The 24990-nt window shown below is 45.6% G+C and overlaps 1 protein-coding gene across 4 annotated transcripts in view; it reads left to right on the top strand.

The window, feature by feature from the left end:
- limk1a (LIM domain kinase 1a) overlaps positions 1-24990 on the top strand; it is a 41889-nt gene that overhangs the window by 13249 nt on the left and 3650 nt on the right. For 3 of the 4 annotated variants that reach the window (XM_060076401.1, XM_060076402.1, XM_060076400.1), the window contains 13 exons: positions 4530-4668; positions 15344-15453; positions 16605-16814; positions 17545-17650; positions 18183-18367; positions 18723-18909; positions 19966-20052; positions 20925-21056; positions 21289-21348; positions 21895-21960; positions 23674-23833; positions 24348-24403; positions 24810-24967. In XM_060076401.1, coding sequence (XP_059932384.1) covers positions 4530-4668; positions 15344-15453; positions 16605-16814; positions 17545-17650; positions 18183-18367; positions 18723-18909; positions 19966-20052; positions 20925-21056; positions 21289-21348; positions 21895-21960; positions 23674-23833; positions 24348-24403; positions 24810-24967 — 1656 coding nt within the window. Of the gene's footprint in view, positions 1-4529; positions 4669-10223; positions 10473-15343; positions 15454-16604; positions 16815-17544; positions 17651-18182; positions 18368-18722; positions 18910-19965; positions 20053-20924; positions 21057-21288; positions 21349-21894; positions 21961-23673; positions 23834-24347; positions 24404-24809; positions 24968-24990 lie in introns of those variants that run through there. The other variant, XM_060076403.1, reaches the window with a different exon arrangement.

Raw genomic sequence — 24990 nt, 5'->3', positions numbered from 1 at the left:
TATTGAAAGGCCTGTCGCTGTGTAAAGCCATGTTTCACGTATGTGATATTATAATTATAAATCTTGTATTATAAAAAATTAAGCATTTGGCTTGTACAAAATACATGTAAAACCCAATGGAGTCTCTTTACTTCTATTCTCTCAAACCACAGCCTTTCTCTCTCTCACACCCATACACACACACACAACTATATGCACACACACACACAAAGACGCACAAAAACACAGCATATGTTTGTTAATATAGTTCTCCCTATTGGTCAGATTGCCACTTGCAAATAGCCCTCATCACGGTAAGGTTCTCTGGTATAGCCAGGAAATGGGGATCATGGAGTAGACGCACTTTACTTTAAACACACACGCACATGCTCACACAGACACACACACACACACTCCACCAGCAGTACCAGCACCTTTTTACGATCATTGCTCTCCCCGGTGTCTTCCTGGCCCTGAGGGAGGGCAGCTGGTCCTCGTCGCGCCTGTCCCCCATCTCCTCACCTCGCTCACTTTTGTTGTCTTTCGGAAGTTGTTAAACTATGAGCATCCTGCTTTCCCTACCTCCTCTCCACCTCGTTTTCCCTCGGCCACCGCCGACATGGGAATGACCAATGGCTCACTCCCTTGTTGCATTGTTTTTTCAGATGGATTAGGAAATATGAGGAAATGTCTCCATGTATTGGATTAGTTGAAAAGGTTGGAGATTCTACGTGATGAAATACTGGCATCTGTTAAGCGTTGCATGTGCTTATATCTAGTCTCAAAGTAAGAAAAAACAAACACACACACACACACACACACACACACACACACACACACACACACACACACACACACACACACACACACACAGACACCACTGCGATATGCTCTGTTCCAACGTTGCCCTATTTACATTTAATCTTTATAGCACTCTCTTTTAATGGCACTTGTGTTTTTCATATATGCTGTGGCCCTATTTACTGTAAGTAGAAGTTATTTCTGACTTCAATTACTTTGAATCTCCCCTCCATCTGCTCATTGTGGTACATAGCCAAAGTGTGTGTGTGGGTGTGTGAGTGTCTGTGAGAATAAGAGTGTGTTTGCATGCATCGAATGCAGGAGATATTAGCCTATGGTGTGGTGTGAGTCGTGTAATATCGTGCATCTTTATCCCTCTTTCCACTCTTTCTCACTTTCTAGGCAGCTCAGCCTCGCCCCTAAGAGACGCATCCTTAAGCCAGAAGCGATCTGCCAGTTGCTAATGTATTCACCCGGCAGCGGCAGCAACAGAATGCAGTTCATAATATGGTTCATGTCATGCAGTTACTCTGCAGCCCATATTTCTCTGGATGTAGTCAGAAATGTGCTGCCACGCGGCGCCTTGATGCAGGAGGCAGATTTGTAGAGTCGTTGAACCTAGAAGGGTTGTTACAGTGAGTACGCGTGGGTATGGGTGTGTGTGTGCAGGTGGAGCTGTGTGTGTGGGTGTGTGTGTGTGCGGTCTGCATGCGGGTTTTGACGTGCAGATGAAGATGTGCGTGCGTGTTTCTGAGAGAGAGAGAGAGAGAGAGAGAGAGAGAGAGAGGGAGAGAGAGAGAGGGAGAGAGAGACACACGTACACAAAGACTAGTCAGCATGTCTCCACCCCAGGTTTGACTTTGTCCCAGCAGGGGTTTGCTGGATGCCTTTGTGTGTGTGTGTGTGTGTGTGTGTGTGTGTGTGTGTGTGTGTGTGTGTGTGTGTGTGTGTGTGTGTGTGTGTGTGTGTGTGTGTGAGTCCATCAGCGGCTTTGCTGGCTGTGGTTGTCCTCCCTTAGCCTTGACCCACTTCCACATGCCGTGCATACTGAAGCATCCCCTCGTAACAGGAGGCTCTCTGAGTGCGGGGTTGCTGGAGGATGCGTGCATGCGGGTTTCTGGGGTGTGTTTCTGTGACGTTTTTACTTGGAGTTGGTGTGTGTGCGTGAGTGTGTGTGTGTGTGTGTGTGTGTGTGTGTGTGTGTGTGTGTGTGTGTGTGTGTGTGTGTGTGTGTGTGTGTGTGTGTGTGTGTGTGTGTGTGTGTGTGTGTGTGTGTGTGTGTGTGTGTGTGTGTGTGTTTCTGTTGTGGGTGTGTGTGCCGTGTATGTTTGTATGTGTGTGTGTGTGTGTGCGTATGTGTGAAACATATTTTGCAACGAAAATAAGCCTCAGTCAACCATAATGAAGAATTTATGTTTGTAAAGTGGAATATAAGCCGCACTCGTAAATAAACCACACCAGAATTACACATCTTTGCCCTCAAGAAAAATACTTACGTGTACCATTGCTGGCGTGAAACCGTAACAAAATTGGTTAAATTATACAATATTCCTTGCAGTTGAGTATATTCTGCCTTTGGGTTGCGATACAGTAGTGTGTGTGTGTGTGTGTGTGTGTGTGTGTGTGTGTGTGTGTGTGTGTGTGTGTGTGTGTGTGTGTGTGTGTGTGTGTGTGTGTGTGTGTGTGTGTGTGTGTGTGTGTGTGTGTGTGTGCTAAAGGGGATATGACCATGGAGAACATGAAACACAAGGCATTGTGTTGACTTTGTGGTAGAGGGAAGTGCGCACGCTCTTTCTATTGTATATTTACCACGTATGTATTGTGCAGCCTGTCAGAGCTTATGATAGAAAACAGGAACATAGATTACATTTTACATCGTGTACAAATGGTATGTGCACAAACCTTTTACATGCACTGACATCTTCATTAAAGCTAGGGTAGGCAAGATATTTATATATTTATAGATATTTCTTGGTCATATTTTTAATTCTTTATATATCCCAACAGCAATCATTTAATTAAATGCTCTGGTATATTTTGCTGTTGCGTGCCTGTCCAATCATTTTATTTGGCCCGAATTAAATGACTGGCTTACCTGTCTGTCTAGTACCTACTAACTGGTCTACCTGCATGCACTCATTGTGCATGACAGAAGTCTTCCACAAGGCTAGGCAGAACTATTGATTAACCTAGCAAGCTAGTCATGGGTTTTGGCCTGAAGGGAGGGCTTTCTCCAGCTGGTTTCCTCTTATTGCCTTCTCTACCTTTAATTGGTAACAAAAAATAACAAATTTATTCACGAGGAAACAACCTATGCAGTATGCAGTTCATTTAAACTCAATTTCTCATATGTAGAGCTCCATATTTTCTCCACACTCCTGTTAGTTCACAATGTAAAATACATAATAATAATAATAATAATAATAAATACATATAAATAATCTAACTTTCCAATTAGACACAGGTATCAATAAATATCCTTATGTTCATTTAGTTAGGCTCCATTCTTCATGGTGGGCTTAAGCTAAATGAATAATCACAGTGCTGTGTCGATGGTTTAACCCTGCAGGCCGGTGGTATTACATGTGCATCGTACTGGACAGTGGACAGGAAGTATTACCCCGGTGGGAACAGCAGCTGGCCCAGCGTGTCTAGACACCACTTTTACTTAAGAGGGGTCCAGAGGCGGGGGGCGGGGGGCACCAGACACTCTACTCACTTTAGTCATGGCCTTCACACACGCGCAGACGTAGAGAGCACACACACACAAGCTCTCACATGCACAACCACACACACACACGCAGATATGCATAGATGCATGTAGTACCCAGGTGCATGGAAACCCAAGCGAGTCGACACCATTTCAGGGTACATTATTCTTCCTACATCCTCCCTCTGCTTTATCCTTTCCAGTGACTCATCTCCCCGTCGTGTCAGCATGTGATATCTATCGGTGTGACATCACTCTCATCAGCTGAGTGTCTGGCCCTACTGCAAAACACTGCCCTTATCTGCCACCATCTGTTGTGGTGATGACATGCGCACCATTTAAACCACAGGTCAATTTTTAAGGCCTCCAAAAAGAAGATGAAAGATTATATTTGTTAACGTTCCAGATATCTCTCCAAAGCATCCGCTGAATGGGCTACTTGCTCAAGCATGCCTACAGGTAGACTCAAGGTCACACCAGCCTGTCCCCTCAGGACGATATTGTTTTGGAGGATGTTATTGTTGTTCTTCATATACTCCGCTATCAGGCTATAATATTCTGAGCCTATTGTCGTGGTGTAGTGAAGTTTACTTCACTTTGTTACTCTGTCATATCAGATCATTTATATGCATTGAGGAAACAAACATGGATACACTAGCCCCCCACACTAACCATATCGTTTAGTTGTTTGTTTGTTGTGGTTACAGAGACAAGCTCATCCGTTTGCATACTGCGGCGTGTAGCTACTTTCCTTCCAGTTCAATGGAGGCCTTTCTTTAACCTGGTTTTGGTTTTTATTGGTTGGTATCGTCCTCTCTCTGTGTCATGCAAAGGGATAGGATCCTAGTTGAACATCTGATAACCCCTCCACCACATGCTTTATGTACGGCATCATGCATTTAATAAAAATGAGACCAAATAAACAATTGACTCGAAAAATACTCTCCACTAAATGTATTGCTTTTCCTATGACTCTGCTCCTTAGTTCTTAACATGTCATTGGCTGATTGACTGACGTTCGTTCCCCCTCTACTGCTAGATGCTGTGAGTGCAGTGCCTCCCTGTCCCACTGGTACTATGAGAAGGACGGGCGGCTCTTCTGCAAAAAGGACTACTGGGCCAAGTTTGGAGAGCTGTGCCACGGCTGCAATGACCCCATCACCACCGGACTCATTATGGTAAGAGGACCGCTCAGCAGCCTCACACACACACACACACACTCACACACAGACACACACACGCACGCACGCACGCACGCACGCACGCACACACGCACACACGCACGCACACACGCACGCACACACGAACGCACGCACGCACACACACACACACACACACACACCCTCATCCATCTCCACCTGCCTGGGTCTTTGTGAACACACGTCTGGGCTCAGATCCAGACGCCCATCGCTGAGGCACATTGTCTTGCGTGGACATCCGGTGAAAGCCAGCGTAGCGGTCCTGTTGTTGTGACAGGGAGAAGGGAAAGTAGAGGAGGAGGTGCAGAACGGATGTGACCTCGTCCTCGGGTCATTGGGCAGAAAGAGCTCATGGTCAGGAGGATGAGCTTGCGTTGACGAGTGTGGTCGCATTACCAAGTGGTGTCGATTCCACCTCTTGAGCAGATTGTGTGTCCATGTTGTGTGACATGTGGTGATGGTGTGTTTTGAAAAGTTACACACAAACACTGATGGCCTTTCTTTGTTGGTTTCTGTTATTGGTGTACATTGATAGTAATGCTGGTATCTGATGCAAGGCTAGAAAAGAGACAACGCATTGGTCAAACATCATAAACAAAGATATTATATTCTCCTATTAGAAGCTTCTTTAATCCTTTCATGGTTTACCAAAGGCTATAATCGACTTCAAACAAACGCTGTAAGTACTTAATACTAATCATAACTAGGTGGTTTTGTGTATCCCAAGTGTTGGGGTAGGTTGTTCAAGCAGAATTGTTTAAAGGTGTGAAGGTTGTGTCATTTTAGACCGCCTCAGTATGAGAACTAGAAGGTTACACTGAGGCAGCACAGCCCTGCCATGGCTTATTCTCTGTATCTGCGGTGCATACACAAAATAGATACGCCGTGAAGTCATATATTTTTGACTCCTGTTTGAATTACCTACTGTGGGGACGGTTCTTATCAGCCTTTGCAGCAGTTTATTGTACAAAAACCAGCGCAAGGACCTCAATATATGTCAGATGAATTTAGCGGTAATCCACCGCACCTGTCTACTTATGCCAAGGAGTGTTATTTCGGTTGGCAATATGAATCACTTATTTGCATTTAAGAAACAGCGTTTTATCACAAAGTGAAATAGTGTCCCCTTTTGAAGGGAGGTTTTGCCTAAATTCTCTCCGTGTGTTGGATAAGTCCATCCAGTGAAGCATATTGGGCACTGCATTTTATAGTAATTACTCACGCCTTGCTTCAGGGCACTAGGGTCGATTTATAAAATGGAGCCGTAGGTTTACCCTTTTCTATCGCATATTGAACAAATATAACGAGAGCGTCGTCATGAAGCTGTAACGTAATAACTATACCTGACAAAAAATGTGATATCTGTTAAATATTGTCCCTCCCTTTCGAAGCTGCTCTCCATCTGCAGACGGAATGATGTGACTGGTGTTACTGGTTTTACTGGTGTGCGATGGGTCCTTGTGACTGATCCTACGGTATACGACTAGCTGTATGTTGTGCTGGGCTTTTATTTTGTTGCTCTGCCTTACGGGACCTTTGGGGTTTGTATTTCTCCGCTCTATTGAACCGAGAAGGAACGGAGAAGAGGCAATGGAGGTCACCCTAACCTCTATTATTAACCTAACCCTTCAACATAGTCCCATGTGTGTGTGCCAGCCTCACCCTGTACAGCTTTTATTCAACATGGACCCTTACAGTCCGACCGAGCCTCTCTGGGCTGACAACTCTGACCCCCTCTGTTGGCGTCTCCTGATGTCACCGGAGGTCTAAGAGTGTTTTATTTTTGTTTTTTTGTTGTTTCCACATCAAACTCTGGCTGACACACTACATAGAGACTCTGACATATTCCCCAACGGTATTGTTGTGTTGTGTTTTATAGGCAAGCGCCCTTTAGGAGCCGGTCGCAGGTGTGAAGAGGCGGTGATCCGTCAGGGAGTAAGGCTTTTATAGCGACAAAAGAGAGGAAACGTGAAAGTTTTAAAAAAATTCTGATTCCTTTTGGTTCTTTTTTTTCCCATCTACCCCAACAAAACAGAAAGGTTGGCCATTTTCGTGAAGTATTTTTCTGTGGTATATTGTTGCACAAGTTGGAAACCCCTTCTATTGGCTGCTAAAGCTGGGGACTTACCATCGTTGTCATACACGGAACTTCCTGACTAACGGGCCGTGGGTTCCTCACGTCTCTCATGACCGCTGGTCTTGCTTCATGGCACGGCACAGAGTGGTGTACCAACCGTACACACGTGAAGCCACGCTTATCCGCCACATATTGTGTTGCGATTGGTTCTCATGTGTGTGTTTGTATTTGTTTGTTTGTTTTTTGTATAATTCCATTAATGAAACAGCCTGGCCTGGTGGAGACTAAAGTGAATTAGCTGGGGAGACAGCTGCAACCGTTACCCTCTCTACTGCTCTATACTGCTCTCTTTCTCTCTCTCTCTCTCTCTCACTCTCACTCTCACCAACTCTCTGGCTCTCTCTTTCGCTCTCACTCACACTCCCACTCACAGTCTCTGTGTGTGTGTCTCTCTCTCTCTCTCTCTCTTTCTCTCTCTCTCTCTCTCTCTCTCTCTCTCTCTCGCTCGCTCTCGCTCTCGCTCTCGCTCTCTCTCTCTCGCTCTCTGTCTCTCCGGCTCTGTCACTCTGTCTCTCTCTCCCTCTCTGTGTCTCTCTGTCTCTCTCTCTCTTTGTCTGTCTCTCTCTTTGTCTCTGTCTCTCTCTCTCACTGTCCCTCTCTCTTGCTATTTCCATTATTCTCTCTTAGGTCATTGAGTTGAGGACTGGCGGACGCCTCTTTGAGATGGCTCAGACCATATCCATATATGATTGTCAGACCAATTGCATTATACAGCCGTACAACCATCAATGTCCTAGAGAGGAGTGCAGGACAGGAACATTTTATTCACTGTCTAACGCAGGGAATGGACAAACTCATGTTGTACACCTCGTCGTACTGAAAGGGCCCACTGTTTTTAGTTTGGCAGTCTCTGAAGAAGTCATACGCATGCAGATTAAATGTTCTATTGATGAGATGAATCAGGGTAGAAGGGCAGACTTCATAATGTTCGACTTTTGCATCTTAAGTCCAGGAGGTCTGGTATTCAATGATTAACTTGAATAACTGAAGAGTAGAATGGTATCGCTAAGAAGGTGCACTATAGTATACACCAAATCATACAACTTGATCAAGAAATTAAATATTTTCTACATGGAGCTTACATTTAAAATAGAGTGATAAATAAGTGATTGAGACACGGTATGATCGTTTTCATGGGATTCCCCATGAAAACCATACCAAAACGAAATGTTGTCCCTTATGGCCTGTGAAGATGTCATTGTTTTACTAATCATAAGTAGGGTCGCCTAATGATAAACATAGATTTCTTCCACAGTTTGAATAAAAACAAACAAATTAAATTTTTGTGTGTGCGTACAGGTGTTTGTGTGTGTGTAGCTGCCTGTGTGATGCATGTGTGCGTGAAGGTCTGTGTGTGTCAGTAGACTTGCGCTGGGGTTATTTACTCCCCTGTCCAGGGAAAAGGGAGTTATGAGTTGAACATTGAGCAAAGGGCTGTAATTGAATTGTCTCTCCTCCCAATCTCTTTCCTTTCCTCTACTGACTGCTACACTGACCATTAAATCATTTCCGTGCTTCAGTTAGTATTTTGTAGTTTGCTGTTCTATAGCACACAGGCCAGGCGTCTTACTTCCACGATTGTGACAACTGTGTTTTACATATTGTAATCACCTTGGATATGTTGATACTACCTCCGTAAAGAATATGTATGTGTACAATGTGTGGGTTAATTCACTTTGTGAGAGTTCAGTTTGGTTTTAAAATAACTTTCTGGAAAGTCCCGTCATTGTTTTTTCTTTACTCCCACAACTATGACAAAACATCATTGATGTGGGAGTGAGTAGGTTGTGTTGACGTCTGTTGTTTCCCTTGTCTTGGCGTTAAGGGCAGATCTCATGGGAGTCATGGGAAAAGGTATCTTAAAGGCTAATGAAGCAACTCAACTCTCAATATTTCTTCTGGTTGACACAAACACTCACTGATTTCTCAGCAAAGCATCCACTAACCATTGACGGTTAGGGTTAGTCACCCGTCATGGATGTGCTTTCGATTCTGTTTTTGTGAAGTTCTATTGTTCTAAAAAATATGAACCAATGTCTTGCTTAGGGAGGCAAGAAAAATGCCCTAGCTTCAGCCCTCTATGCCCATCACACACTTTAGGATGTTTTATTTAGCAAATTAGCTATCTTGTTATTTCACTCATGCCGTTTAAGGCAGCTTACTCCATCTCAGTACTCCCGTTGGCTCCATGAACCTCTGTCAAGCCTCTCAGCATTTTTCATGGTGTTCCTATGGTGATGATGGTCATGATGATTCCTAGGCAGAGGATGTATGAGAGAGGGAGATGTAGGATGGGGCTGGGTTGAATAGAAAGGCGGTAAGAAGAGCACTGAAAGGGGAGAGGGAGAAGCGGAAGCCTTGGACTCACAATCTGGCCGGAAGCTATTGATTAGGATTAGATTCGCACACAAGCACTCCCGCACACACAATCTTGAGGACACCAGGGAGCAGGGATCAATGGAAGTAATATAAGGCTACCCGTTAGAAAATGTATCAGTCTTATTTTTGTTTGCAATTATATACAGTTCTATCTGAGGCTTATTGAAGTGGTGAGTTGATTAGAAAAAATGATTTCGATTTTAGTGTTATAGTCCTTCAGAAATATAAAAAAATATCTGAATATTTTGGGAATCATTAAAAGAATAGGTTGAGATCTCTGTAAATTGGCATTGGCCTGTCTTACCCAGATTTAGATGAGTTGTTTGATTCCAAGTTTCTAATTCCTAACTATAAACTTGAACACAGCATCAAGTGCTACATTATCTGTGTGTTTGTAGACAGACTTCAATCTTGTTGCGTTCTTACTGGCACTATTTTGCAATAAGTGACTATTTGTAACACATTGGAAATCGTTTGAAAGTGTATTCCCCTTTCATGAACAGGAGCTAGCCTTCTGTAAATCTACATGACAATGGAAGCGGCGAACAAAAAGCAAATGCTAACCGAGCAAACTCCCCTTCTGGTAGCACAGTAATGAATTTAGATTTAAACAACTCATCTGAATCTTGGTAAGACAGGCAACCGCAATTTACAGATATCGCTTTAATAATAAAAACCCAGATTTCCCATATGGGATCAATGAAGTTCAGTCTTATCTTAAATAATGAATTCATGTAGTCTTCAATTTCTACTAAATACTTGGCCTGGCTTTTCTTTGTTTACCGTGGCTTCATGTCTCCATATGTGACGAGGCTATTAGATATAGATACGGGGCCGAATGGGTTAGTATCAGTGGCCGAAAGGGAGGAGAGACTGTGGAGGAGGGGTGGAGAGAGTTGTGACGGATGGAGCCAGCAGGCGCGTGTGCATGGGTGGGCTGGGCCAAAGAGGAAGCGATGAGCTCATCGTAAAAAAGAGAGAGAGCGCATGTGAGAGAGAGGGAGGGAGGGGGGAGTGCATAAGTGACATCGTTTCAGAGATGAGCTCAGCGGTAAAGGCGTGGGCTGCCTCTCTCTCTCTCTCTCTCTCTCTCTCTCTCTCCCTCCCTCTCCCCATCGCTCTCTCTCTTGGCTGCGGCTCGTGTTCTGTTGTGACAGTGTAGAATGCACTAGCGTTGCGCCGAGAGAAGCCGGCTCTCGCTGCCATGGTGGGAGACTTATTTTTCTGGAGCTTCTGCTGTCTGAGGCTGTGGAAACGGGAGAAGAAGGTACGTAGGCTACCACGGTGACTGTCGCCATTGGATAAAAAATGTATGGATTGCTGGGTTTCTTGACAGATAGGGCGGCGATGGGGGTTTTGCTAGCAGGCAGCAGGAGCAGAGGAGATGGCCCCAGGTGGCCGAGGGAGGGAAGATTTAGCCGGCTGTGCTTGTGTGGCTCCACACACACACTCCCTCTTCCTCCGTTTGACATTGGGTTCGAAGCCGAGGGACACTGCCACTTGTCTGTAGCCGGGCATTCTTTAATTGCTGACTATTTTCCCGCTCTGAACTTTCTCTGTGTGCGTCCTTGCCTGAAAGCTGTCTTCATTTCCCTTTTGGCCTTTTTCATTTTTAATGTCATTCAATAATAATGTGGCATGCAGGCTATTTTTAGACCCGGCTCTGCCCCAGATTAATGTAGACTTTGGGTCGGAGAGATGGACGAGAGTTGGGATGGCAACCTAGCATGGCAAAGCCCTGCGATCAGCCACATGGAGCCCCCCGCCGGCTCCCCATAAGCCCTCCTCTGTGTGTCATGGCTCATAGATAACATGGAGGAGGCTGAGGCCATTGGCGGCCTGCTTGCTGGTGCACTGTACTGTGAGGGCCGGGACGCAAGGGGGTTTCCGCTGAGGCAGGCATCAATGTGGCTCTCTGTTTATTGGGTTTGCTGTCTCTGTCTCGCCAGGGAACTGTATATATTAGCCACTTTCACTTTTGCAAGGGTTTCTCGTAAAGTGAAGGGCACAAACAGATTAGTTTGGAGTGTGTCAGCCACAGAGTGGGGTAATCCTTTGAGTTCGGTCTTTTTTTGATGCAATTTATTTTGGTGGTTTTGTGGCTTTTTTTTGGATTCCTTCTCATGCGTGAGCATAAAAACCCACACGTACACACACTTGCAAACATTCATATGCAATTACTCACACACTCACAATCACACACTTATACGAGCACACACACACACACAAAATCATACACCCACATCAAATGGCACAATTGGCACATCACCTCGCACTTAGACAGTTGGAACATTACTGGAATCTGAGCTGGAGCGGCCTCTCTCTGGTGGGGGGTTAGGGTTAGGGTCGTGGGGGGGGGGGGGGGGGTTGCACATGTTGCTCAACCATCTGAGATCCATTGGGCCAGAGGAGGGGGTCTTGGTATTGTAGGTTCATCGGTGTCCAGTTCAGTCGTTTATCCTGGCTCATCAAACAGAGGCCAGGCGGTACTCAGCCTGTGCCGTGGGGTTTGGACAGGCCCATCAGAAGGGCCGGCGATGACAGCTCCTCCGTCACTGGGACGCGTCAGCGGGAGGTCGGCGTTCCCCCCTCTAGCCGTGCGGGTGATGGTCGTGGTTCAGGTTGCATGTGGTGTTTACAGTGAGTCCCCACGCACTCTCAGTGCACTGCTTTGCACGTCACCACCTAAGGGTCGTGCAGGTTAATATCTGAATAATACGGTTCACATGTGCATACAGTGACAATAAACAGTAGAGGAATGAAACGCAGGAGGATTTGATGATGGGATGGATTAAATGTATGTAAGCCTATAAGTTCTCTTTTGTACTAATGTTCCTGAGCGTCTGCCTACTGGGAGCTGGTAACCTCACTGGCCTCACAGCAACCTCCAGCAGAGGTCAAAGCCGCTTGTGGAATGATCAGAGAAGAGTTCTTTGGCAGAATGCGTGCTTAGTAGAAGTGGATGGGGAGGATCCCTGAGCGACGTTCTGTTGAGAGAACCAGAGACTGTGGTTTACAACCTCTAATTCCCCCGCAAAAGGGGCTGTTAAAATTCCAGTGAACACCTGAAGAAACACACTCACTCACACTTGCACACTAAATCAGCCCCTTAACTAATCCTAATAGCAACATGAACTGGGATGATTGAGCTAAAGCTGTTTCTTTTTTACATTTCACCTCCATTCCACATTGTCCTTCCATTGCTTCCTTCTTGTGTTGTTTCCCACACAAACAGACAAACATAGAAACACACATCATTCATCCAGTTGTATTTTGGTATACATTTCAAAGCAGAGGCTTGCCCTGAGACTAGGCACACGATGCATGTCAGATGTGGTTAAGGGTGTGTGTGTGTGTGTGTGTGTGTGTGTGTGTGGTAGTGTGTTTGTGTACGCCTGTGTGCCTGCACATGTGTTTATCTGTGTGGGGCGTATTTGTGTGGCAGGCAAATGGCAGGGTGAGGGTCAGGATGTGACCGAGTGGCAGACAGGGCTCGGTTTCGGGTTCAAACCAGCAGCTGTCCCCTATTCCCCAACAACACAAGACCTGCCCTGCAACAGCTAAATAGTGAACCTTACACAACCTTAAATTGTCAGCCAATAAATAGAATGGACTGAATAAAATGGTCATAACAAGAATCAAACTTCATAGCTTCAAACCACAAAAGACACAATAGAAGAAAAATACTTTGACTATAAAGACGGAATAAACTATAAACAACACTTCTCAACAAGTCTTCCCTCCCCAGCTATAGAGTTAACAGACAGCCTTGTACTATAACTAGGGTTGCTTCCTTCAATTAGAGCGATGAGGTCCTGCTAAGTAAGGCCCTATGTTGCCTCCCTGCCTGCCTTGTGATGTGGTGCGGCTTCGCTCCTCTGATCACACCCACCGTAAACATGTCATGATGGCCTGCTTTACGAGGAACCTCTGCACACAACAAGGCCTTTAGCTGCTCTCTCTATATCCTGCTCTCTCTCTCTCTCTCTCTCTCTCTCTCTCTCTCTCTCTCTCTCTCTCTCTCTCTCTCTCTCTCTCTCTCTCTCTCTCTCTCTCTCTCTCTCTCTCTCTCTCTCTCTCTCTCTCTCTCTCTTTTCCTGCTCTCTCTAATCTCTATATTATATCAATTTGTCTAGATGATCACTGTGATACCTTTAGGCCACACATGTGATACAGATTGTGTGTGTGTGTGTGTGTGTGTGTGTGTGTGTGTGTGTGTGTGTGTGTGTGTGTGTGTGTGTGTGTGTGTGTCTCTCTCTCTCTCTCTCTCTCTCTCTCTCTCTCTCTCTCCTCTCTCTCTCTCTCTCTCTCTCTCTCTCTCTCTCTCTCTCTCTCTCTTGTTTTTGTTGTCTTTTATATCGCTGTCGACAGGAACACATGTGTTATGAATGTCCTGAATCCCTAAAAGACCCAGAGAAATAGGCTGGGGAAATCATTCAGCTTTTTTACTTTCCTCCCCTAGATTTGGTCTCACCTCCAGTTTAAATACAGCCTCAGTCCCAAACAGATGTTAAAATGTCCTACAGGCCAACACATTGTCATTGGTATTCCTCCCACGGACATACTAATGGATACAGCTTTCCGGTATCTGTGCGTCTGTGGTATTAATTCATTACTAAGAGATTAATTGATCATTTGATCACCATTTCCTCGCGAATAGCCTAAGGGCCATCTGTGTGTCTACATGTTTGTGTGTTCTTCTTGTTGCCGGGGCAACCACAAGGAACAACAGCTACTCCGTGTACATTTGGGAAACTCATACTGAGATTTATTTGATTGACTTTCATTTTTTTTCAATTTTTTCATTTTTCTCCATTCCGGTCTGATCCAGATTATCGGCTTGCTGTCTTCGGGTTGTAGCTAGCTTTAAAAGTTTCATGGGGTTATCTTCAAAACATGCTGCTGTCAGCTGTGTCTGAATCTGCTGATGCATCCAGGATAGACACTCTCTATACTCTAGCTTTAATCAATTTAACTGTCAAATATGAAAAAAAAAAATAAAACATAGGAGAAGACACAATGCCTGAAAGCATCCAAATTGAACTCTTTGCTATACATTTCCAATCTCAAAGTAGTGCTTCAAGGATGGGCCATAGATCAATCTTTTCTCTTGTCTTTATTTATTTTTCACAGACTCAGACCCCAAAATGCTTTCATGTGCATATCTTGTTGTGCTCTCCTCCCCCGGGGGTCTGGAGGCCTATGGGATCAGTGCATGCACACTGCATTAGAATTGCAGATTACTGCAGTTGGAGCCGTTCTTGGTGCCCGAAACACTCAGTTTTCTGCTAAATAGAAGCATAAGCAAAGTCTCGTGTCTAGGGACCTGACGCCACATCACAGCGATTCGTTAAGCAGATCTAAAGAATCCAGACGGGGAGGCACTTACTATTTTGCATCGCTGACAAATTTATGCAAAAGTCTCTATCAGGGATGTAATATGAGATGTGTTTGATTTTTGGCTTGAAATATTGTCTATTGTTCAGTCTTTTTGTGTTTCGGTTGTCATTGAGCAGAGATTGGGGAAGAAAAAGGTGTAATTGAAATGAAAGGCTCAAACGCATTGACGGTATTCTCAACTCTTTGCACATGATGCAAATCAAGCTCTCCAATGTTAACAGCTTGGCTCACTCGTATCTGATGGGAGGCCCCCGCACGGCCCCTCGCAGTAGCATCGTCCACACATCCGATACTTCTTCTATCTCAGCCCCAGCTCAGATTTTTGGCCTTAACTCAATTTCCTCCCCTGCTTGCAAGAAACAAGCCTTAAGCTGGAGATTGATTTTGGCAGCGGAGCAGAACTCAATCTTCTAGCGTGTATCCCACCGTCGCCTTTAGCAACCGGATCTCACCCAAGTTCTCAGAGTTATCCGGTGTCACCGTACTGCTGGTGGTAATGATGGCCACAGCGCAGAAGACACACATTCATTTACAGCCTCCAACTTTTCATTTCTAGAAATGTACCTTCAGCTTACAAACCAAGATTCCAATTCCAAGACTTTACCGACAAGCCTTGAAGGGTTCCTTCCAAGGTTGTTGAAGAAGTGGTACCTGTTTTCATGATAATAGAAAAAATCTGATTGTACATATATATTCCATGTATTCAATTGTGCATGCTGTGTGTTGTGTCTTGGCCAGGTCGCAGGAGAACAGAAGTACCATCCGGAATGCTTCACCTGTCTGAACTGCAAGGCCTTCATCGGCGACGGGGACACGTACGCTCTGGTGGAGCGCTCCAAGCTCTACTGGTAAGCCCCTCCCCCCCCCCCCCCCCCCCGCTTATGAGGCTACAACATTTGCTTCTTCCGTCGACTCCGTCTGGAAGCATGAATCGGATTATACAAATCAGTTTACTTCTGTGTAGTATGGCAATCCCAGGGGCTATTTCCAGTAGCCAAGTTATTACAAGTTATTACGGTCCTGGATCAATGATGACCGGTGTACATGAAGAGATCGAACAGTGGAGGGGAAGGCCATGTTCAAGATGTGCTTATTCACAGGTCCTTGCATTTCCTGGGAAAACAAAATAATAGTACGGCCAATTCAATCATAGTAGTGGCACACTTTGATATTGAATAATATATTCTTTAAATCAGGTGAACCCAGATGTATTCCATACAGAATTATATATATATGTATAGAATACTGTAGATGGGCTCGGGACCATCATGTCCACCATGCAGTGTTTCCAGGAGACTGTTGCACACACAGTGAGTCGAGGACTCATTACATTAAGGTCTTATTGTGTGTCTGTTTAGTGTCTGTGTTGTGTCTGTGTTGTGTCTGTGTTGTGTCTGTGTTGTGTCTGTGTTGTGCCTGGTCATCTCAAGCCACTTTGCCTCAGATTGAAATGCGACAGCGACATTGGGAAATGTTCTGTTGCTGAGTCATACATACAAAAGCTGCAGAATACAAATAAGGCCTGCTTTGTCCTCTCAATTCTCCGAGAGGAAGTGGGAAAACGGCGATGGACTAACAATTGTAACTCTTATTTACTGCCGCTAAAAAATACATTGTTTTGTTTTACTTCAGTATTTGTCAAATATCATTTACAATGCTAATGGGTCAGTCAAGGTCTACTTCTCCCTCAGAAGACATGAAGTCTGATGAAGGCACAGGAATAACAAGGATTAGTTATTTGTGCACCATTGACATTTTAAATGACTCGTTCCCTTGTCTCCATGGTCCCTTTCCCCCTCCTTGTTTTCTTTCCTTCCTCCCTCTCTCATTCTCTGCTATGGGCATTGTTCTTCATATTCTCAATTTTCAATCTCTCTCTCTCTCTGTGTCTGTCTTTCTGTCTCTCTCTCTCTCTCTCTCTCTCTCTCTCTCTCTCTCTCTCTCTCTCTCTCTCTCTCTCTCTCTCTCTCTCTCTCTCTCTCTCTCTCTCTCTCCTTAGCGGCCCTTGTTACTACCAGAGTATCGTGACTCCGGTGTCTTTGCCGGCGTCTCCGTGCTCGCGGCTCCCTCACACGGTCACCTTGGTGTCCATCCCTGCCTCCACCCAGGGGACCAATGGCCACAAGGGGCGGGGCTTCTCTGTGGCCATCGACCGGCCAATCAGCCCCACGTACAGCCCCGAGCACGGGCCCACTGTCCGCGTCTCCCAGTAAGTGTGTGCATAGGCGCGTGTGTGTGTGTGTGTTTGAGCAAGTATCGGTGTGTCTGGTGCATTTGTGTGTGGGGGGATGTCTGGATTGTGTGTGTGTGTGTTTGTACTTGTCTGCATGTATGTGTGTGTGTTGAATGTCTGTGTGTGGGGGCGTGTCTGGGGTGTGTGTGTGTGTGTGTGTGTGTGTGTGTGTGTGTGTGTGTTTGTGCTTTCATGAGCGAGAATGTGTGAGTGTGGGGGCATGTCTGGGAATGTGTGTGTGTGTGTCCGATCAGACTGAATGCTATATAGGATTGTGGTGGGGGAGTGTGATTACAGTTACAGAGGTGAATGTGAACAATCTGATGACTAGCAGGGATCCGCGAGGGAGTGAAAGGATGAGTCAGTTATAAAAACGATTAGAGTCGGCAGGCGGTGGAACGATGGGAATGATCTGGATCTATTGGCACAGCAGGGAGACTCCTGAAGAGCGATGGCAGCTGAGAAGATGTTAAGTCTTTATTGTTCGGACTCAGTGGGAATCACATTACATCATCCTCCCATTCACTGTCGTTATCTCTCTCCCTCTCTCTCTCTCTCTCTCTCTCTCTCTCTCTCTCTCTCTCTCTCTCTCTCTCTCTCTCTCTCTCTCTCTGTCTCTCTCTCTCTCTGTCTCTCTGTCTCTCTGTCTCTCTGTCTCTCTTTCACTCTTTCACTCTTTCACTCCATCCCTCTGTCTCTCGTCCAGAGTGGATGCTGACTGCATCAGCCCGGATGTGAAGAACTCCATCCATGTGGGCGATAAAATCCTGGAGATCAACGGGACGCCGATCCACAATGTTCCTCTGGATGAGGTACGGCCTATGAGCTCACTTTGAAACAGGCGAAAATCTCTTTCAAACAGTTGATTCGTGTTTTAATATAACTGTTAAAAAAAAATACGTTTATACCCCCGCATCTTCTTACATGAATAATAGTAGTAACAGTTTGTCAGGGTATTCTTTAAATTGGTTGATACTAATTAACTAAATCAACCTATTTGGAACATATGCATGCTAACTGAACAATGGCTGAATAGTAGCAATAATCTAACTAGTGTGAGGCGTAACTTCATCCATCAATGGACGGCGTTTCTCTCTTTCCCCCTTCAGCTAATTCCTCCTGGAGAGCCGATCGATCTTAACTTAACCTAACTCAACTTAACTCAGTTTCCAGCTATTGGGTTAAACGCCCACCTGGCCACAGCCGCCTTGGCCACTGGGATATACGAGCCTATTCATTGAGCCTAATGCGGCCTCAGTCTGATCCATTAAGAACATGAATCCTTTCTAAAAGCTCCATTCACACAAGCACTCCCCTCCCCCTCCTCCTCCTCCACCCCGGCAGATCGACCTGCTGATCCAGGAGACCAGTCGCCTGCTGCAGCTCACCCTGGAGCGGGACCCCCACAGCCCCGGCCAGGGCCCATGCTCTCCCCCCGACGAGGACTGGGCCCCGGGGCCCGGGCCCATGCTGCCCGTCACCGAGGCCCCCCGCCCGGACGTCAGCCAGCTGCGGTCCCGCGTCATCACGTAAGAGGAGCACAGCGAGGGTCTGGAGGTGGAGTCAGCAGGGGGCTCGTGTTTGGGAGGGAATTAGGATACACTGAAGAGAAAGAGATTAGAAATGTACAGTTAGTCAGGTTTTTGGTTTTGCCTTTGCTAGTAGTTTACTTGAATTACGAATACTTGATGATTAATCCGTTGAATAATATTTTTGGGACACAATGGCATTTATACTTAACGGGAACAGTATTTAGAATTTCAGTCACCTATTCACTTCTTTTAACTGCTCTTGCAATATTTAGCTTCCTCTATGTATTTCCCTCTTTCCATCTCATACTCCTGTTCTGATGTTTCCTTCCCCCCCCCCCTCTCTGTCCTCCAGGCGGAGCCTAAGCACCGACAAGTCCCCGGGCCCCAGCCAGAACGACTCCCCCTCCCCCCAGAGGAAGGACTTCAACCGGTCTGAGTCGCTGCGGCTGGTCTCCAGCCGCATGCACCGCATCTTCCGCCCCTCCGACCTCATCCACGGGGAGGTGCTGGGGAAGGGCTGCTTCGGGCAGGCCATCAAGGTAAGGGACTACACCCCCTTCCCCCTCCCCCGTGTTGGTCCGATGTTGGGTTTGGGAGTTTGGATGGTTGGAGGGGGGTCCACGCGAGGAAAAACGTGCAAGAAATTAATAATCATAAAAACACAAAGACATCAACTCATTAGCAAGTCCACTCAACCGCTCCCACTTTCGATTCCTCTATCCAACCTCTGTTTGCAACGCACAATGAAATGTGGAGTAGGGTCAAGGGATGGCTGCAGATACTGGGTTATAAGGTTACATCCCGTAACAGCCAGTGTAGTCTGAATGTGGAGCGGACAGCTGCGTGTCGATGGGCGTCAGTCGTGAGATCAAACCGTTTAATGTCCACTAGGTGGAGGCATTGCAATAGTTTTGACAATGCACGAAAAAGAGAGAGGGGGAGAGGGAACGCAGGATAGAAATTAATTTAAGTTAAAGGCACCCAGTGCAACTTTCGAGGCTTAAAAATAAACATTCAATTTCTAGTCTTTTTTACACGTAGTAAGTTTCAATAACTCCATACCATTACATACCGACATTTAAGCAGCAAAGATGAGACGTCGTTGTGTGGTGAGAACTGATACAAAATCGATAACAACAACAATGCCGCCATTTTCTTTATTTTTTGTAACCTACAATAAATAAAGCAGGCTTCCAGTCAATGGAAAAATGGCTTCTCCCCACCGGCGATTGTTGTTGTTTATGATTTTCTATCAGTTCTCACCACACAACGACGTCTCATCTTTGCTCCTTGAATGTCGATATGTAATGGTATGGAGTTATTGAAACTTACTACGTGTAAAAAAGACTAGAAATTGAATGTTTATTTTTCATTGAATGTTTACATAAAGTTGCACTGGGTGCCTTTAAGAGTAATAGATGCTTGTAAAAATATAATTAATACATGAATATGCAACATTCATCATGAATAGGCAACAGGAATATAATCCGGTAGAATATGTAGAAGATAGAATGAAGATACTAGTGAGTAAATGGATGAACGTCAAATCAGTGCATAGGACAACTGTATTATTAACACACCGGCATTTCCCACAGGTGACCCACAGAGAGACGGGGGAGGTGATGGTGATGAAAGAATTGATCCGCTTTGACGACGAGACTCAAAGGACATTCCTGAAGGAGGTGAGCTAATATTGACTAGAGATTGCATTCGTCCTTCCTGAAGGTTTATTCTGACAAAAATAATATAGAACAACCACATTCCCACGGGGAGATTGACTATCCTCTCGTTAAATATGCCCTTCATGCGAAGGAACTGGTCAGATGTGTGTGTTTGTACGTGGGAGTGTGTGCGTGCACTGCTCTGTGTTCTGTGAGTGTTTGTGTACGTGCTCAAGTGTTGTGTTTATGCGTGTGTTTACATGGTCAGAAGGGGGGGTAGAAGATGACCAGCTTCCTCCTCCGCAGTGTTCAGGGCCATTTATCAAGTGTCCACACCCTCAAAGCAATCTCTTCTACTCCCTCCCTTGCTCCAAGTCATGGACATTTCCCACCATTCAGCCCTGGACTTTAATAACTGCCCATTTGAACGGCAGAAGAATACTCTGTGACATAGACATAAGTGGCTTTATTTATGTCACTTTCACTATCGCTAGGAATTATTCTTAGTATTGCTTTTATTAGAGCGAAGCTGGTAACTGAATTCCACCAACCCGCAGTGTTGAATACAAGAGCTGGGTTATCCTAGGAACCTCTACTGACTAACCTGCCTTTGTGCCGAGGTGCAAACATCTCAAACACTCTCAGAAACTGTTACAAGTCGGCTCCTTATCAGCATACTCCTAGTCAAATCGGTGGAATGGTGAAAAAATGTGCTGTTGTATATAGCTTATAATTGTGTTGTTTGAAAAAATAAACATGTTTCTAAACCTTACAAATGCTAATGTTTGAACACAATTAGTGAGATCACTTTGCATCCACCGAGCCGCCCATCAAGGCGGTGCCACTGAATGGCTTTTGTGTAAACCAGCTGTGTGGTCCTTCTGTTGCTTCAGGTGAAGGTGATGCGCTGTCTGGAGCACCCAAACGTGCTTAAGTTCATCGGGGTGCTCTATAAGGACAAGAGACTCAACTTCATCGCTGAGTACATCAAGGGAGGCACGCTGAGAGAGCTCATCATGGAGATGGTGAGGGAGCGGGGCTTCTCCGTCTGCTGTGTGTGTGTGCGTGCGTGTGTGTTGTTAAAACGTGTGAAGTGGAGCATGGCTGCAGACAGTACCTCAGCTTGTGTCTGTATGGAGGGATTAGCTAGCATGAAGAGATTACTGGACTGATTTATAGTGTATTTGTAATAACATGGGTTTTATATTTGTGTATTTATATATATATTTATATGTGTCTAATCTCCTGTGCCCACAGGACAGTACCTTCCCGTGGAACAAGCGGGTCAGCTTTGCCAAGGACATAGCGGCTGGCATGGTGAGCTCAGGAGGAAGCAGCTTCAAGCACCTGGCTTGGCTCTGAGACATTGATTTAGCTTCTGATGTGTATTCTGATGGTAGCCATAACATCTTGGAAAGGATATAATGGAACAATGCGTTTAAATGAAAGGATTTATTTTCACGGATGAAAGATATTAAAGAAAGAAACTAAAGAAAGCTGCAGTGCAGCAAAATAACAACGCTGGCTTTACAGACATTGCCCTCTAGTGGCCATTTCATTTAACTACAACACTATGAATTGCCAATGCCATCTGCAGTAGATTTCAACCCACTATCAAAATTACACTCGCTATGAAACCATATCCATTTTTTTATTTAAACTGTTAGTTCTGAAGATTATTGCAATACTTGAGTTAAAGCACAGTGATTAATGTGTTGCGTGTCAATGGTTGACCCCAGCTTCAAAGCTATCAGTTGCAAGGGCTTCTACTGTAAGGGCCATAACAATGACCGCTTGTTCCACACGAGTTTTGGATTTGCCTTTAAATCTTCTTTCTTCTTTTCTCTCCCTCTTTTTATTCAGTCATATCTGCATTCCATGAACATAATCCACCGAGACCTCAACTCACACAATTGTCTCGTGCGAGAGGTAAGTTCTCTCTAAGTGTGTGTGTGTGTGTGTGGGTGCGCGCGCATGTGCGTGTGTGCCCATGTGTGTGACCTTACTAGAGAAACAAGTGCGTTCACACATGAATGTGTGACTACTAGAGTAACGTGCAAGTTTGTGTGTGTTTGTGTGTGTTTGTGTGTGTGTGTGTGTGTGTGTGTGTGTGTGTGTGTGGTTGGTGTGTGCATGACTCTACTAGAGGAACAAGGATTACATGTGGTCCTGTAGGGTCTTAGTTTAGGCATGTAGCCAAGGTACCTCTGAGCGGATCACATGTATGTTTGTGTACCTGGATGTGTCGCCCATCTGCTGTGTTTTTCCACGGATTAATACAATGTGCACGGCAGCGCAACAATGGTGAGGGTCTCTCACTGATGACAGTGCTGTGACAACTCTACAAGCGGGGAAATTCTTGTCCACACAAACACACAGAAGGGCTTTGTTAGGGACAAGTATGGCAAGTTAATCCCCCTTGAAATGTGCGTGCACACACACACACACACACACACACACACACACACACACACACACACACACACACACACACACACACACACACACACACACACACACACACACACACTACTGGCCCTGGGCTATGTCTTCCTAAAGCAGCCTCTTCCTGAGGTGGAGGGAAAAACGAAGAGAAAGCTATAGATATGTGAACAAGATGTTCAGATGACTGGGCCCCTTACCACACTGTTTTGTAAACACAGGCTAAGGCCGACGTTCTTTTTTCATTAAACTTCAAGGTGAAGCTGTTTTAGCGGAAAGAGCAACATGCCTGAGGTTAAACACTACAGCACTGTTGCCATGTCAGGCAGCATCACATTCCAGTCTCCCTCCATTGCCCTGCCTCAAACTATTCATTTTTTATACTCTGATTAACTTTTATTAAGTTAAAGTGCAACGTGCAGGTGCATTATTTTGCACATACTCCTTCTACATTGTCTGCTGGTAGAAAGACGATGCAATGTTTGTTTTTTATGTGATGTGCCTTAAAGAGCAAACTAATGTAGTCATATGGGGCGCGGCGCGCTTTGTGTGATTAGATCATATGGGGTAAAGCTACTTAGGCAGGCTGAAACAAAGCAGCAGCAGGTTGTCAATCGGCTGTGAAGATGTCATTCTGCACGAGGTTGTCTAGCAGCACGCTTCCAGCGGTACTGGTGTGTCACGTGCTCTGTTCCTCTTTGTGGTAAATTAAGTATTTTGGTGTGTGTGAACATTGCGTTACTAAGCATAGTCAAGCTGTAATTCCAAGATGCACAACATGACAATTGTATTACATTGATATCATTTGTACTTTCACAACAAGAATATAGTCTAACTCATTAATTTCCTTCATACTTGCACGACAGGAATACAGTCGAACTTTAATTTCCTTCATACATTCCCCACAAGTTCCTTCATTTGGGGCAACTGCCAACTTCCCAGACTCTCTTGAACGCACCGTCTTCATGTTTTATATTGAAATCAGACACACGTCAATATGAGAGGCTCAATTTTAGCATCTTGCTCAAGGATGAACACGAGTAGACTGCCGACATTGGGGATAACCCAGGACCCTTTGGACTGGGAGCGGAACCCCCCAACCATGACATTACCCCTCATCCTATCGACACCTCCGTCCCTGCCCCAGCGTGTCTCTCTCTCTGAAGACCGACACTGTCTCTCTCTCTCGCCGCTGCGCAGGACAACACGGTGGTGGTGGCCGACTTTGGCCTGGCCAGGCTCATGGTGGAGGATAAGCACCAGGACAAGCTGCTGCAGGCCGGCCTGAAGAAGCAGGACCGCAGGAAGAGGTACACCGTGGTGGGCAACCCCTACTGGATGGCCCCCGAGATGATCCACGGTACGTTCTCGTCCTCCTCATGTGATGAAGCGTATTGTATCGTGTCGTAGTCGCACATACTGATATCGAGGGTTGACATTCGCTCATAACATTGATGTATACATTTTTTTTAGATAATTCAGAAGTCGGTAGAGGCGTTCATTATTTGTTGAAGTTTGAAGTCTGGTTGAGCAGCTAAAGCAAAGATTGGACAACATTTCAGCTATATGACATCATAAAAAGTAATAATATCTAGTCTTGTATAACAATGTCGATAGTATATGATTATATTGCCCAGCCCTGCATTTACCAGGAAGTTGTCTGGTCTACAGAATATACATCACACAGAACAGAGCACTGTGGAGAGTATAGCCACACACAGTACTACACCTCCCCTCTGACAGGAGCTGCCAGCTATATTATCACACCTCTTGAAACATCCATCCATACATTTGCCAGGACCTCTATTTTAGGAGCTACGCGCTAAATTCAACAGCAGACTTACATGATCCTTTTTCCTCTCATCCTCTTCCAGGGAAAAGCTACGACGAGAGAGTGGACATATTCTCGTTTGGCATCATGCTCTGCGAGGTGAGTCTCCTCCATTGCTCTAAAGGCAGACTCTAACACTCCGACTGTACTACTGTCTCCTACTGCCTCCCTCTACTGTCTCCTACTGCCTCCCTCTACTGTCTCCTACTGCCTCCCTCTACTGTCTCCTACTGCCTCCCTCTACTGTCTCCTACTGCCTCCCTCTACTGTCTCCTACTGCCTCCCTCTACTGTCTCCTACTGCCTCCCTCTACTGTCTCCTACTGCCTCCCTCTACTGTCTCCTACTGCCTCCCTCTACTGTCTCCTACTGCCTCCCTCTACTGTCTCCTACTCCTTCTCTCCTACTCTCTCCCCCTCCTACTCTTGTTCTTGTGGTTGTTTAGAACCTGGCCTGCTTCTACTTGTTCCATCTCCGAAGCCAACACAACTCTCTGTCTCCTCCAGATCATTGGGAGGGTGAACGCAGACCCAGACTACCTGCCCAGAGCGGGGGACTTTGGTCTAAATGTTTCTGGCTTCCTGGAGCACTTCTGCCCCCGGAACTGTCCTCCTGCCTTCTTCCCCCTGGCCGCCGTTTGCTGTGACCTCGACGCAGATAAACGGTCAGTCCTCCATCCTTCAGTAC

This window comes from Gadus macrocephalus, chromosome 16, assembly GCF_031168955.1.
Source record: "Gadus macrocephalus chromosome 16, ASM3116895v1".
Lineage (NCBI taxonomy): Eukaryota > Metazoa > Chordata > Actinopteri > Gadiformes > Gadidae > Gadus > Gadus macrocephalus.
This window is presented reverse-complemented; position numbering and strand designations above follow the sequence as displayed.